General features: G+C 39.1%; 1 protein-coding gene across 1 annotated transcript in view; it reads left to right on the top strand.

Annotated features, from left to right (window-relative positions):
• TRDN (triadin) overlaps positions 1-12,350 on the top strand; it is a 535,205-nt gene that overhangs the window by 81,962 nt on the left and 440,893 nt on the right. Inside the window, exons 7-8 of the mRNA XM_075200931.1 lie at positions 10,381-10,440; positions 11,452-11,508. Of these exons, the coding sequence (XP_075057032.1) occupies positions 10,381-10,440; positions 11,452-11,508 (117 nt within the window). The remainder of the gene's footprint in view (positions 1-10,380; positions 10,441-11,451; positions 11,509-12,350) is intronic.

Raw genomic sequence — 12,350 nt, 5'->3', positions numbered from 1 at the left:
CTGTGGGCTGTAGGTGATGTAATGCAGGATGTGTCCCTATGCCCTTAATTTTAGATTTTAGGGGCCCCCCTGTCTTAAGTGCCCCGGGCCCCCCGAAGCCTTAATCCAGCTCTGTCAAGACCCACTTCCTCCTAATGCTGAAGCTGCTGCCACTAGTCATGACATAGACGATGAAATGCCATCAACGTCGTCTTCCAAGCCCGATGCCCAATCTCCTAGTACAGGGCATGTAAAATCCAAAAAGCCCAAGTTCTCAAAAAAAAGCAAAAAGAGAAACTTAAAATCATCTGAGGAGAAACGTAAAGTTGGCAATATGCCATTTACGACACGTAGTGGCAAGGAACGGCTTAGGCCCTGGCCCGTGTTCATGACTAGTGGTCCATCTTCACCCAAGGATCTTAGCCCTCCTCCTCCTTCCCCCCCCTACAAAAAATTGAAGAGAGTTATGCTGTCACCAACAAAACAGCAAACAACTCTGCCTTCTAAAGAGAAATTATCACAAATCCCCAAGGCAAGTCCAAGGGTGTTGGTGGTTGTCAAGCCTGACCTTCCCATCACTGTACGGGAAGAGGTGGCTCGGGAGGAGGCTATTGATGATGTAGCTGGCGCTGTGGAGGAACTTGATGATGAGGATGGTGATGTGGTTATTGTAAATGAGGCACCAGGGGGGGAAACAGCTGATGTCCATGGGATGAAAAAGCCCATCATCATGCCTGGTCAGAAGACCAAAAAATGCACCTCTTCGGTCTGGAGTTATTTTTATCCAAATCCGGACAACCAATGTATGGCCATATGTAGCTTATGTAAAGCTCAAATAAGCAGGGGTAAGGATCTTGCCCACCTAGCTACATCCTCCCTTATACGTCACCTGAATAACCTTCATAGTTCAGTGGTTAGTTCAGGAACTGGGGCTTGGACCGTCATCGGTACAGGGACACCTAAATCCCGTGGTCCAGTTGGATACACACCAGCAACACCCTCCTCGTCAACTTCCTCCACGATCTCCATCAGATTGAGTCATGCAGCCCAAGTCAGCAGCCAGACTGAGTCCTCTCCAATACGGGATTCATCCGAGGAATCCTGCAGCGGTACGCCTACTACTGCCACTGCTGCTGTTGCTGCTGTTAGTCGGTCATCTTCCCAGAGGGGAAGTCGTAAGACCGCTAAGTCTTTCACAAAACAATTGACCGTCCAACAATCGTTTGCCATGACCACAAAATACGATGGTAGTCACCCTATTGCAAAGCGTATAACTGCGGCTGTAACTGCAATGTTGGTGTTAGACGTGCGCCCGGTGTCCGCCATCAGTGGAGTGGGATTTAGAGGGTTGATGGAGGTATTGTGTCCCCGGTACCAAATCCCGTCGAGATTCCACTTCACTAGGCAGGCGATACCAAAAATGTACAGAGAAGTACGATCAAGTGTCCTCAGTGCTCTGAAAAATGCGGTTGTACCCACTGTCCACTTAACCACGGACATGTGGACAAGTGGTTCTGGGCAAACGAAGGACTATATGACTGTGACAGCCCACTGGGTAGATGCATCGCCTTCCGCAGCAACAGCAACAGCAACAGCTGCATCAGTAGCAGCATCTACAAAATGGCTGCTCGTGCAAAGGCAGGCAACATTGTGTATTACAGGCTTTAATAAGAGGCACAACGCTGACAACATATTAGAGAAACTGAGGGAAATTATCTCCCAGTGGCTTACCCCACTTAGACTCTCATGGGGATTTGTGGTGTCAGACAATGCCAGTAACATTGTGCGGACATTAAATATGGGCAATTTCCAGCACGTCCCATGTTTTGCACACACCATTAATTTGGTGGTGCAGCATTACCTCAAGAGTAACAGGGGTGTGCAGGAGATGCTTGCGGTGGCGCGCAAAATTGCTGGACACTTTCGGCATTCAGCCAGTGCCTACCGCAGACTAGAGGCACATCAAAAAAGCATGAACCTGCCCTGCCATCACCTCAAACAAGAGGTTGTGACGCGCTGGAACTCCACCCTCTATATGCTGCAGAGGATGGAGGAGCAGCAAAAGGCCATTCAGGCCTACACAGCCACCTACGACATAGGCAAAGGAGTGGGGATGCGCCTGAGTCAAGCGCAGTAGAGACTGATTTCCGTGTTGTGCAAGGTTCTCCAGCCGTTTGAACTTGCCACACGAGAAGTCAGTTCTGACACTGCCAGCTTGAGTCAGGTCATTCCCCTGACCAGGCTGTTGCAGAAGCAGCTGGAGAAAGTGAGGGAGGAGCTGGTAAAGCATTGCGATCCAACAAAGCATGTAGCTCTTGTGGATGAAGCCCTTTGTACGTTTTGCCAGGATCCGAGGGTGGTCACTCTTTTAAAGTCAGAGGAATACATTCTGGCCACCGTGCTCGATCCTCGGTTTAAAGCGTATGTTGTGTCTCTGTTTCCGGCGGACACAAGTCTACAGCAGTGCAAAGACCTTCTGGTCAGGAGATTGTCCTCTGAAGAGGACCGTGACATGCCAACAGCTCCACCCTCATTTTCTTCCACATCTATGGCTGCGAGGAAAAAGCTCAGTTTTCCTAAAAGACCCGCTGGCGGGGATGCTTATAACATCTGGTCTGGACTGAAGTACCTGCCAACCATTGCAGACATGTCTACTGTCGCTGCATTGGATGCTGTCACAATTGAAAAAATGGTGGAGGATTATTTTGCTGACACCATCCAAATAGACATGTCAGACAGTCCATATTGTTACTGGCAGGAAAAAAAGGCAGTTTGGAAGCCCCTGTACAAACTGGCTCTATTTTACCTGAGTTGTCCCCCCTCCAGTGTGTACTCGGAAAGAGTTTTTAGTGCAGCGGGGAACCTGGTCAGTGAGCGGCGAAGGAGGTTGCTTCCTCACAACGTTGAAAAAATGATGTTTATAAAAATGAATAATCAATTCCTCAATGAAGTACAGCACTGCCCTCCAGATAGTACAGAGGGACCTGTGGTTGTGGAGTCCAGCGGGGACGAATTGATAATGTGTGAAGAGGAGGAAGTACACACTGTAGGGGGAGAGGAATCAGAGGTTGAGGATGAGGATGACATCTTTCCTCAGTAGAGCCTGTTTAGTTTGTACAGGGAGAGATGAATTGTTATTTTGGTGTGGGGGCCCAAACAAACCAATCATTTCAGCCACAGTTGTTTGGTAGGCCTTGTCGCTGAAATGATTGGTTTGTTAAAGTGTGCATGTCCTATTTCAACAACATAAGTGTGCATGTGCTATTTCAACAACATAATCCCAAGGACAATTCCATCTTGCAACTATTTTTTTGGCATTATGTGACCATTCAACAGTCGTTTGCCATGTTCAAAAAGTAAAAGAAAATGTCAACAAATTCAAAAAATTGAATCAAAAGTTAAATGCCCTGTCATTATTTAAAACAAGTGGGTTTGACGTGCTAGAATTAGTGTAGTGTTAATATGTTATAAACACTACACTTGGAACTTGGAGGAGGTTCTGTGGCCCAGGTATCAAATTTCGTACCGGGGCCACCCCACTACACAGTCCAGAATTTTTTTTTGGGAAATTCAGAGCCGTGGAGGGTTTTTTATTAATTATATTGTGGTGACCACTCCTCTACGCAGTCCAGATACATTTATTGGTGCGAATCATACAAGTTCAGGATTTTTAATTTATATTGTGGTGAGTGACCACTCCTCTACGCAGTCCAGGTACATTTTTTGGTGCGATTCAGACCAGTTGATGGTTTTCTTATTATATTGTGGTGACCCACTCCTCTACGCAGTCCAGATACATTTATTGGTGCGAATCATACAAGTTCAGGGTTTTGAAATTATATTGTGGTGACCCACTCCTCTACGCAGTCCAGGTACATTTTTTGGTGCGATTAAGACCAGTTGATGGTTTTCTTATTATATTGTGGGGACCACTCCACTACGCAGTCCAGAAAGATACCTCGTTGCAATGTTTTAGACTAATAACTATATTGTGAGGTGTTCAGAATACACTGTAAATTAGTGGAAATGCTTGTTATTGAATGTTACTGAGGTTAATAATAGCGTAGGAGTGAAAATAAGCCCAAAAACTTGATTTTTGAACTTTTTATGCTTTTTTCAAAAAAAATCCGAATCCGAAACCTTAAATCCGAACCAAAACTTTTCGGCAGGTGTTTTGCGAAACAAATCCGAACCCAAAACATCGCGAAAATCCGAATCCAAAACACAAAACACGAGACACCAAAAGTCGCCGGTGCACATCCCTAAAAACTATACATATGACAGCTGATAGTATAAAAAACATGTGTAAAGTATACAGAGCCGTAACTTAGAATTCTAGCGCCCTGGGCGAGAAAGACAAATGCCGCCCCCCCTAGCCCTCAATTTTAACCAAATTAACCTAAAATATTCCTAAATTGCGCCCCCCTTCAGCGTTGCGCCCTGGGCTGTCGCCCCTATCGCACAGCCCTAGTTACGGCCCTGAAAGTATATTATCTATTTAAAAACAATAGTGTAGATAACAAATTGTTTTATTTTAAGCATATATATATATTTCATAGTATATAATGCTAGAAGGACACTGGAGAGTAATTGTTCATTATGCCCCAAGATTAAATTGCAGTGAACTGCCCTTGAAAGTAATAAATTCAGGAAGATGGTAGGGTATACACACTAGTGCTCCAACTGTAAATATTCCCTTTACTATCCATGAAATAACACTTGTGCCACACTGCTAATGAAGAGAAATGGGCCCACTGAGCAGGATAGGGATGGCACAGTAGTGACGTGGGACAGCATATTTATAGCAACACAGGCAATTCTAAGCAACAATGACAATAGTTTATAGGGACAGATCAGTATCTTATCTCTCTCTGCCCACACGCTCAGCTTATTCAGTGCTGCAGTGTGGAGAATTTTAAAGGCATGATCTTGCATAACAGACCAGGTGAAACCAACATGATAAGAGCCCTGCAGTTCTTAGATGACTTCAAACTTGCCATTACGCCTACTCACTCCTACACAATAAGGTTTTGTGCATGCAAATCCGGGCAAGAAAGTAGTTTTTCTAGCAATCATGATTAGTCCACAAGAATGTACTCATTATGATCAATTGCAAGTTTATATTTCATCCATACATTGCGGATCTAAAAAATTGGCCTTGCATCTCCTTTGTTTCATATTACATATTTTTATAATGTTGTAGCATACATCCACACCTAAATATGTGTGGAGTCTCAAATACATGTTTTCTCTAAAGGAGTCCCTAGTTACTTATCTGGAGACTAGCAAGTAGAATGTTTTAGATTAACAATGATGTATTTAATATTGAATAGAAATTTGATATAATTATATATGTAACGATCTCTGGCTTTGCAGAAGACAGCAATGTAAAAACTGAGACGTGGGTGGACTCTAAAGAACGCTGTGTAGAAAATAGTAGATGTAGCCGCAGCAATTTGTGGTTTAACTAATAAGCAGAGGTCAGAACTCGAGAGGTCAGCAACAAGACACCATGCATAGGAAAGACATAGGCAGGATCAAAGTACTAAGCACTGTAATCTGGCACTGATTGAACGTCTTAAGCTGCTTTATATACCCTTGTAACAGCAGGAATCAGTGTCAGCTGTGGCTTAGGGTGGTAATGATCTTCACACAGACCGAGTTCATAGTATCAGTTACGTTTTGTAACCGAGTTTGTTCTGAGCATGCTCAAAGTGTTTGATGAAATCCTCAAAGATCATGTCAATATACTTTTTGAGGATGTTATGTTTTTTTTTTGTGGTTATGAAAACACCACACATGACAGTTGATTTTCATCTTCAAACTCGGATGTATTATCCAGTGGTTTGGAGGGTGTAAAGTGAAACTGCCAGAGATGTGCAGTGGTTTCAAAACCCCTAATTGCATGGGGTTTAGTCCAATCTACCATAAGTAATTGTTAAAGAAAAAAAGTCCCTCCCCTTCATTAATGGGCCATGCGACTTAGCATCGGTCCCAGTCCTCTATGGGGGGCTGAACAAATGTTCAGTCTCTCGCATCTTGGGATACCCATCACATTGAGAGACCACTTCTGATTTGCTGCCGATCTATTAAGTACGGTGGAAGTACAAACATTTTTGAGGGCTTAATATTATTAAAAAAAGTGGCCAAAATATATATTTAGATTTATTCATCTAGGGGGCACTATTAGTTTTATTAATCTCTGTTACTGTATGTTATTGTCTATCTGAGGCCACTAAATTTTATTACTATCAATCAACACTAGAATTTATTATTAAACATACAGGGATGCAATATTTCTTTTTAATTTCCTGGTACCCACCAAACAAGGGTTCCAGGAGGGGCCCAATGCTACTTAACATTGAGCCAGCAATCCCTAGGAATGTTTGTTCAGCTCTGGCCCCCTTCAGGACCAGACCAAAGCTAAGCAGAATGACCCGTTAATAAAAGGGAGGGAGTTTTTTTTTATTATGCTGACGGGCAAGATAGTTCAATCATCCGCTGTTTCAACTAATTTCGCTTCTCAGAAATATCTCAAATTTTCTGGCATTTTTATCCTTGTTTTGTTTTAAGTGCTAGTTGATGCATCTGATGTTTAGTATTCATATCATGGCCAAGTCGAGATAGTGATTCGTAATGTGACGTTCACTGATTTTCAAGCAGTTCGGCCTGCATCTGCGTTTTTCAAAAGTCGAAATGTTGGTGATTTTAACAAACTGCTGTTTGATACCTTCCCTCTTGATCTTGAAAAACTCCTCTAAGGTGCAAAATAGTCAGCTGTAACTCTGGCATTTGTTAATATCTGTGTAGAACTGTGTATAATATATAATGGATCATCTTCTTATATTTTTTATGTAACATTTGTTGGGTACCACAATGTGAAAATAAATTCTTAAGGAAAACACCAGACTTGGTGACATATTAATGGGGTTATATATAAATGAAAACAAAAAGTAAGAATATAAAACTAAAACTCTCTCAAGAAAAGTAACAAAAAATAACTGTGAATTGTATTGTTAAGACCAGATTTAGTACCTAAAGCCTACTCTATTCTTGTTACATTTAAATTATTCCTAAATTTTACAAAACTTTCTGTGGATAACACTATACTGTACTCAGGTATTGGGACACTTGCACTTAGTTGTTTCACTCCATATCAGAAAGATCCCAGTATGTGTCAATCTCTGACTCCAACTCTAGCCTCTTAGATGGCACTTGTGTGGTCCCTCAAGGCTTTGTTCTGAGGCCATTGCTGTTTTCCTTATTTAGAAATAAACAGTCTGTAATTCAGCTTCTATCCATATATATGCAGATTATACTATTTTGTATGTGCACAGCTCAAACATTGATCCTAAAATGTACTGTAACCTGATTTTTCACAGCCGGAACACTGGATAGCTCAAAAGAAACTATTTTAAACACTGACAAACCTGTACCCATTTTATTTGAAGAAAATCGTTCTTTGTGACATATATTACACGCAAACTACAGAGTAGAGCAAACTTCAACAATTATCTGACATAAGTATCCAGATAAAAATTTGGTACCAAACCAATTTGGTTTGAGTATAGACACCCTGACATCTAAAATGTGTTCCAAACTGGGCATGTTCTATAGAACCAAATCCTGCCAATATCCTATGGCCAGAAAGTAGATCAGATTCTAATGGCTATTATAGACTATGGGGGTGAAGTTTATAGTACAGTGTCTCAAATACACATTAGCTAGCTCTATACAATTCAATCTTCCATTTTGTTTTGCAGTGTAAACACACCATTGTGACATGCTATATGATCTAGACTGCTGTCCATGGTGTCTAGATGTGTATCGTTCACTTTGCCTGTTTTTCCTTCACATACTTCCTTGAAAAATTATCCAATTACCTGAAAACTTCTTACACCTGCAGCTATCAGCACCTACGACTTACCACCTAAGACTTACCTCAAAAGTATGCTAACGGTTCCTAAAATCAATAAGCAATCTGGATGTTCTGCCTACTCCAACCAGGCTCTCCATTTTTGGAACATTTTTATCTGAGATCTACCACAACATCTGTCATTCGGCTCTATAAATATATGTAATAGTAACACTTAATGACTTTTGTCTATAAATTGAACACAGTTGTATAAAATGTATCCAAGACATATTTGGCTGGCAACTCTCAATGTATTTTTCCTTGTGAAATACTTTAGAAATAATTTATTAATTATAATTAATTCTTAGAAATTAAAGAAGAATGTTTTTGCACAGTTCTTGTATATCAAATTTATAAGTGTAATTGTCATTACATAATCACTTAAGTCCAGAACAATTAGGAACACTTATTAGTGGAATAGATTGTGTTTAAATGAAAAGTAAACCATCTTCTTCACGTAAACCAATAGAAATGTTATCTTTGGCATAGTGCTTCTTTGCACAACAAGATGATTAACACGATTTCCTCACTAGTATTTCACTTTTATTTGCGTTATTATGTGGGAGAACCTATATGTGGGAGACCTTCTTGAACAATAGCCACTATTATTTTTTTATTATTTTATTAATTTTACCATAACAAGCAGTACAGTGAGAAACAGGATATACATCCCAACTACTGTTGCAGTCAAGACAAAGTCCTTACTGAGCCGGACAGTCACACAAAACTAGGGGAGCCCCACCAGAATCAGAATCCTGATTGCAGTTTTCATTACCTGTGACTACTGGTCTTTTAAGCTCAGTTGCTGCTTGTTTGGATCCTGGAGTTTTATGGCCTGCTTTAGAAAAAATGGATAGGTACATAAAATATGAGTCTAGCAGTGATAAAGCCATTTAGACCTCCCTTCCCCAATCAGCCTTGCCTTTAAATCAATAGCGCCTTCCTCTAACCAGTCCTGACATTAAATAAGTGCCAATCAGAATTAATAGGTACACCTATCCCCCCCCCCAAAAAAAAAGTTCCAATATTAAATAATTAGGTTTAATTATTAAATGGCAATACTATTCCCCCCAAAAAATGTATTAACTAATTGATAGTCACAATTGATAAATAGCCCTTCTTCTCCCTAAACCAGTCCATATTAAATTAATAATCCCCAACCTACCGTAGCATTAACTTTAATAGTGCCATCACATCACCTTAATTAAAACTAAAAACTAAAAATTAACATGACCCCACTATTTAATTAAATTACCCTCTACGAATACATTAATATTTCCCACATGATATTAAATAATTATCACCCATCCTCACTATAAAATTAATACCCACCTTTATTACATTAAGAGCCCTCCCCTGCACTTACATTCTACCTTCTGGCTCTTTAGATTTCAGACGCAGGCTCTTCTGTCTGCCTCTCTTATTTCCTGCACAGGTGGGACTGCACTGTCATATACTGTCCATCCCAGGAAAGAGGGGGGTGGGACGTATAGTGTAGAATGGAGGGGCACAATGGATCTGTAGATCTGCGTCAGTAAAGTAGCTGGTCCTGAGGGAAAGACCAGCACATCAATGAGTCCTGGACAGAAGGAGAGTTTCTGGGCAACTGGAAGTCTCTCTTAAGTGTGTAACTGCTAGGTAGAATGGGGCATTTCTTGTTGAGTGTAGGCTATGCACAGAACATTTATTTCCATGTAAAATGTATTGAATTGTCCACAATGGGACGCCGTTAGTGCATTCCTTGATTGATATTACAATTTCAATCAAGGTAAGAAATAACATTCAAAGAGACACATATTATATAGGTGAGATGTTTACTCATTCTCGCTATCTATCTAAGACATAAATGAGGGTAAGACATAAATGAGACCAGTATATATGGAGGAAAATAAAAATGTGTAAATTCATAAAGAAGATTGTCTTATAGTAATACAATGGGCTTTTGAAGTCATGTTTTCTCTCTTTCCGTTATGCAATTTTCCAGCCAGACCTACAATCCTGCAAAAGTTGGCATTGATTTTCTAGGGACTTTTCTCAAAATTGAAATATGGGCATGCAATTATGTATGTGCAAGCAGTAAATATGTTTTTCTCTTTCATAAAGTACCTAGACAGCAGGAAGAATCATGCAATACATTGTTTACCAAGTCATATGCAGAACATGATGCATTAGGATCACCTACCATAGAGCAAGTTAAAAGATATTTTCTTGTAAACTACTGGTATTTATAGCTGTGTCAGCCTGTTGCTTGTTTGCTGCAGTGAGTTTGGTCATACTCAGGTTCTTCTTTCTTTATGGCTCCTACAGTTTGAAGGCTCAGGAAACTATTTTGAATCATTGGTAGCAAATATTATGTAATCCAACCAACCAGTTCAATTTGCCACCCAGGGGAGAGATTACTATATCGTCTCATGAATTACTATGAATTACTTAAGGTATTTTTGTTAAAACACTTTATTTTACCAGACGCTATTTATCTTTTTCAGTTGGCCATATAGACCGAGAAGAAAAACATGAGAAATTGCAAGTCAAATCTATACAAAAAGGTAAGAAAATGCATGAGCTTAATAGAGCGATATATAGTCAATAACAATCTTATATCTAATTGACAACATACAATTCATATATTTTTAACCATTTAAATTCATTTGTGTATATTTAATTGTAGCCCTCCAAGTTTCTGAGTCAAAAACTTTATAATTACCAATGAAAAAACCCAAGGAAGCCATCAGATCTGATCTTTGCTCATTTCAGATTATTATGTATTGCTTTGCTGTTTTCCTGCCTCTGTTTTTTAGTTTTTGCCAGCTTTCAAAATTGATTTAAGAATATACAATATCAAGATAGGGAATCATTTTATCTTTGGCCAGTTTTTTTATCAGATGACAGTGATAAAGGAAAAATAAAGTTAGAATATAAAACATGCAAAAAGGTACAGCACTGTGGTGTTATCCTCAAAAGCCATGAGTTAATTGATTGAAATAATAAACCCATACACTTTATATCTACACTTTTGCTACATTACTATAAAGCTGACGCTTAAATAGATATATGCATGCATAATTCTATTTGTTTCAAAATAGTAGTTTGTGGCCCTATGATACTTAAATGGTGAAAACTAAACTTTTGTTTCACAAATACATCAGTACATAACCAATACCTTTGTATTTTATTATTTAGTGATTGTTGTTCTTTGTGACATAAACTCTATGGTATAAATTGTCTATTTCTGCTTACATTATAACTCAATTTAATTTCAACTCTCAAGTAATCACTTTTCTTTTGCCATTTGCTTTGTTAAATTGAAAAGCCATGTTTATCACGCATATAATATTTTTTAGTTGCATTAATATTCTAATAAAACATGATAAAGGTCTACCATGTTATTACTATTTGTTTTTTTAAGCAACATATCTCTCAGATTTCCAGGTCAAAAATCTAAACATATTAGATCATGCTGTTGATTCACTCAGGTCATAGATCTTCAATTATCAATAACATAGACTATGCTTACACATGTGTTTTGCTTACTCAATTCATAATTCTGCATTTTTCAGTTCTTCACAAAGAAAAGCCAGTAAAGGAAGAAAAATCTGGAAAGGCAAAACACAAAGGTATGTGTACAAATATAAGATAACATTTTCTAAATGTCAGTATCATATGAGAAGGATTTTTTATTTCCTATCTGTCTTTTGGCTTCATCCATATGTAAATATCACAAAGGCCCATTTCACAGCAGTAGCTATAGTGAAAGACGTTTCCTCGTCTCGTAATGTCAGCTCTACATAAACTAATGCCAAGCAAATTAATTTCCCTTTGAAATAAATAGGTGAATGAAATGTCAATCTTGGATATTCTAAATTGATTGCTATATCATTTAAAGGTATAATCTGTACAAGGACCTTGATAAAAGCCAATATTAATTAATATTCAGGACTGCTTATGTTTTAAGTGGCTTTCAACATTGGAGAAACTATTGAAAGTGTCTTATTTTAAACACAATTATTGATCGTGTCACAGGCATTCTATGTATTAGATAATGTATCATGAAGCTGATATGTAAATTAAGTAAACTCTTTAGTTCTAAGGTAGCAATGAGAGATTAAATTATTTTATGTTTACATGAATGTCATTTGAGACATAAATTGTGGTTTACCAGCTGCATAATATGTATTTAAAGGAGTTCTCCCACCTTCAATTTAGTTGTTGTACCTCATTACACACATGCACACACATTTGTCTGGGTCTCTGCCATGGTTTGGGTACCTTTTCCTGATGCTGCAAACGCTGACATTGGATATCTCGACATGATAAGCCCAAAGGTGTCATTCTCGGCATATTGGTAAGAGTGACAGATTCAAAACGAGACGTCAAACAGTTCTGACGAATGAAGATCGCGGCAGCCTACAATGATATCACTTTGTAGGGCCACACTATGATTCATGCTGTTAAGCTG

Source organism: Mixophyes fleayi, chromosome 3 (genome assembly GCF_038048845.1).
Source record: "Mixophyes fleayi isolate aMixFle1 chromosome 3, aMixFle1.hap1, whole genome shotgun sequence".
Taxonomy (NCBI): domain Eukaryota; kingdom Metazoa; phylum Chordata; class Amphibia; order Anura; family Limnodynastidae; genus Mixophyes; species Mixophyes fleayi.
Note: the sequence above shows the minus strand (reverse complement) of the source record. Positions and strands in the feature narration are given on the sequence as shown.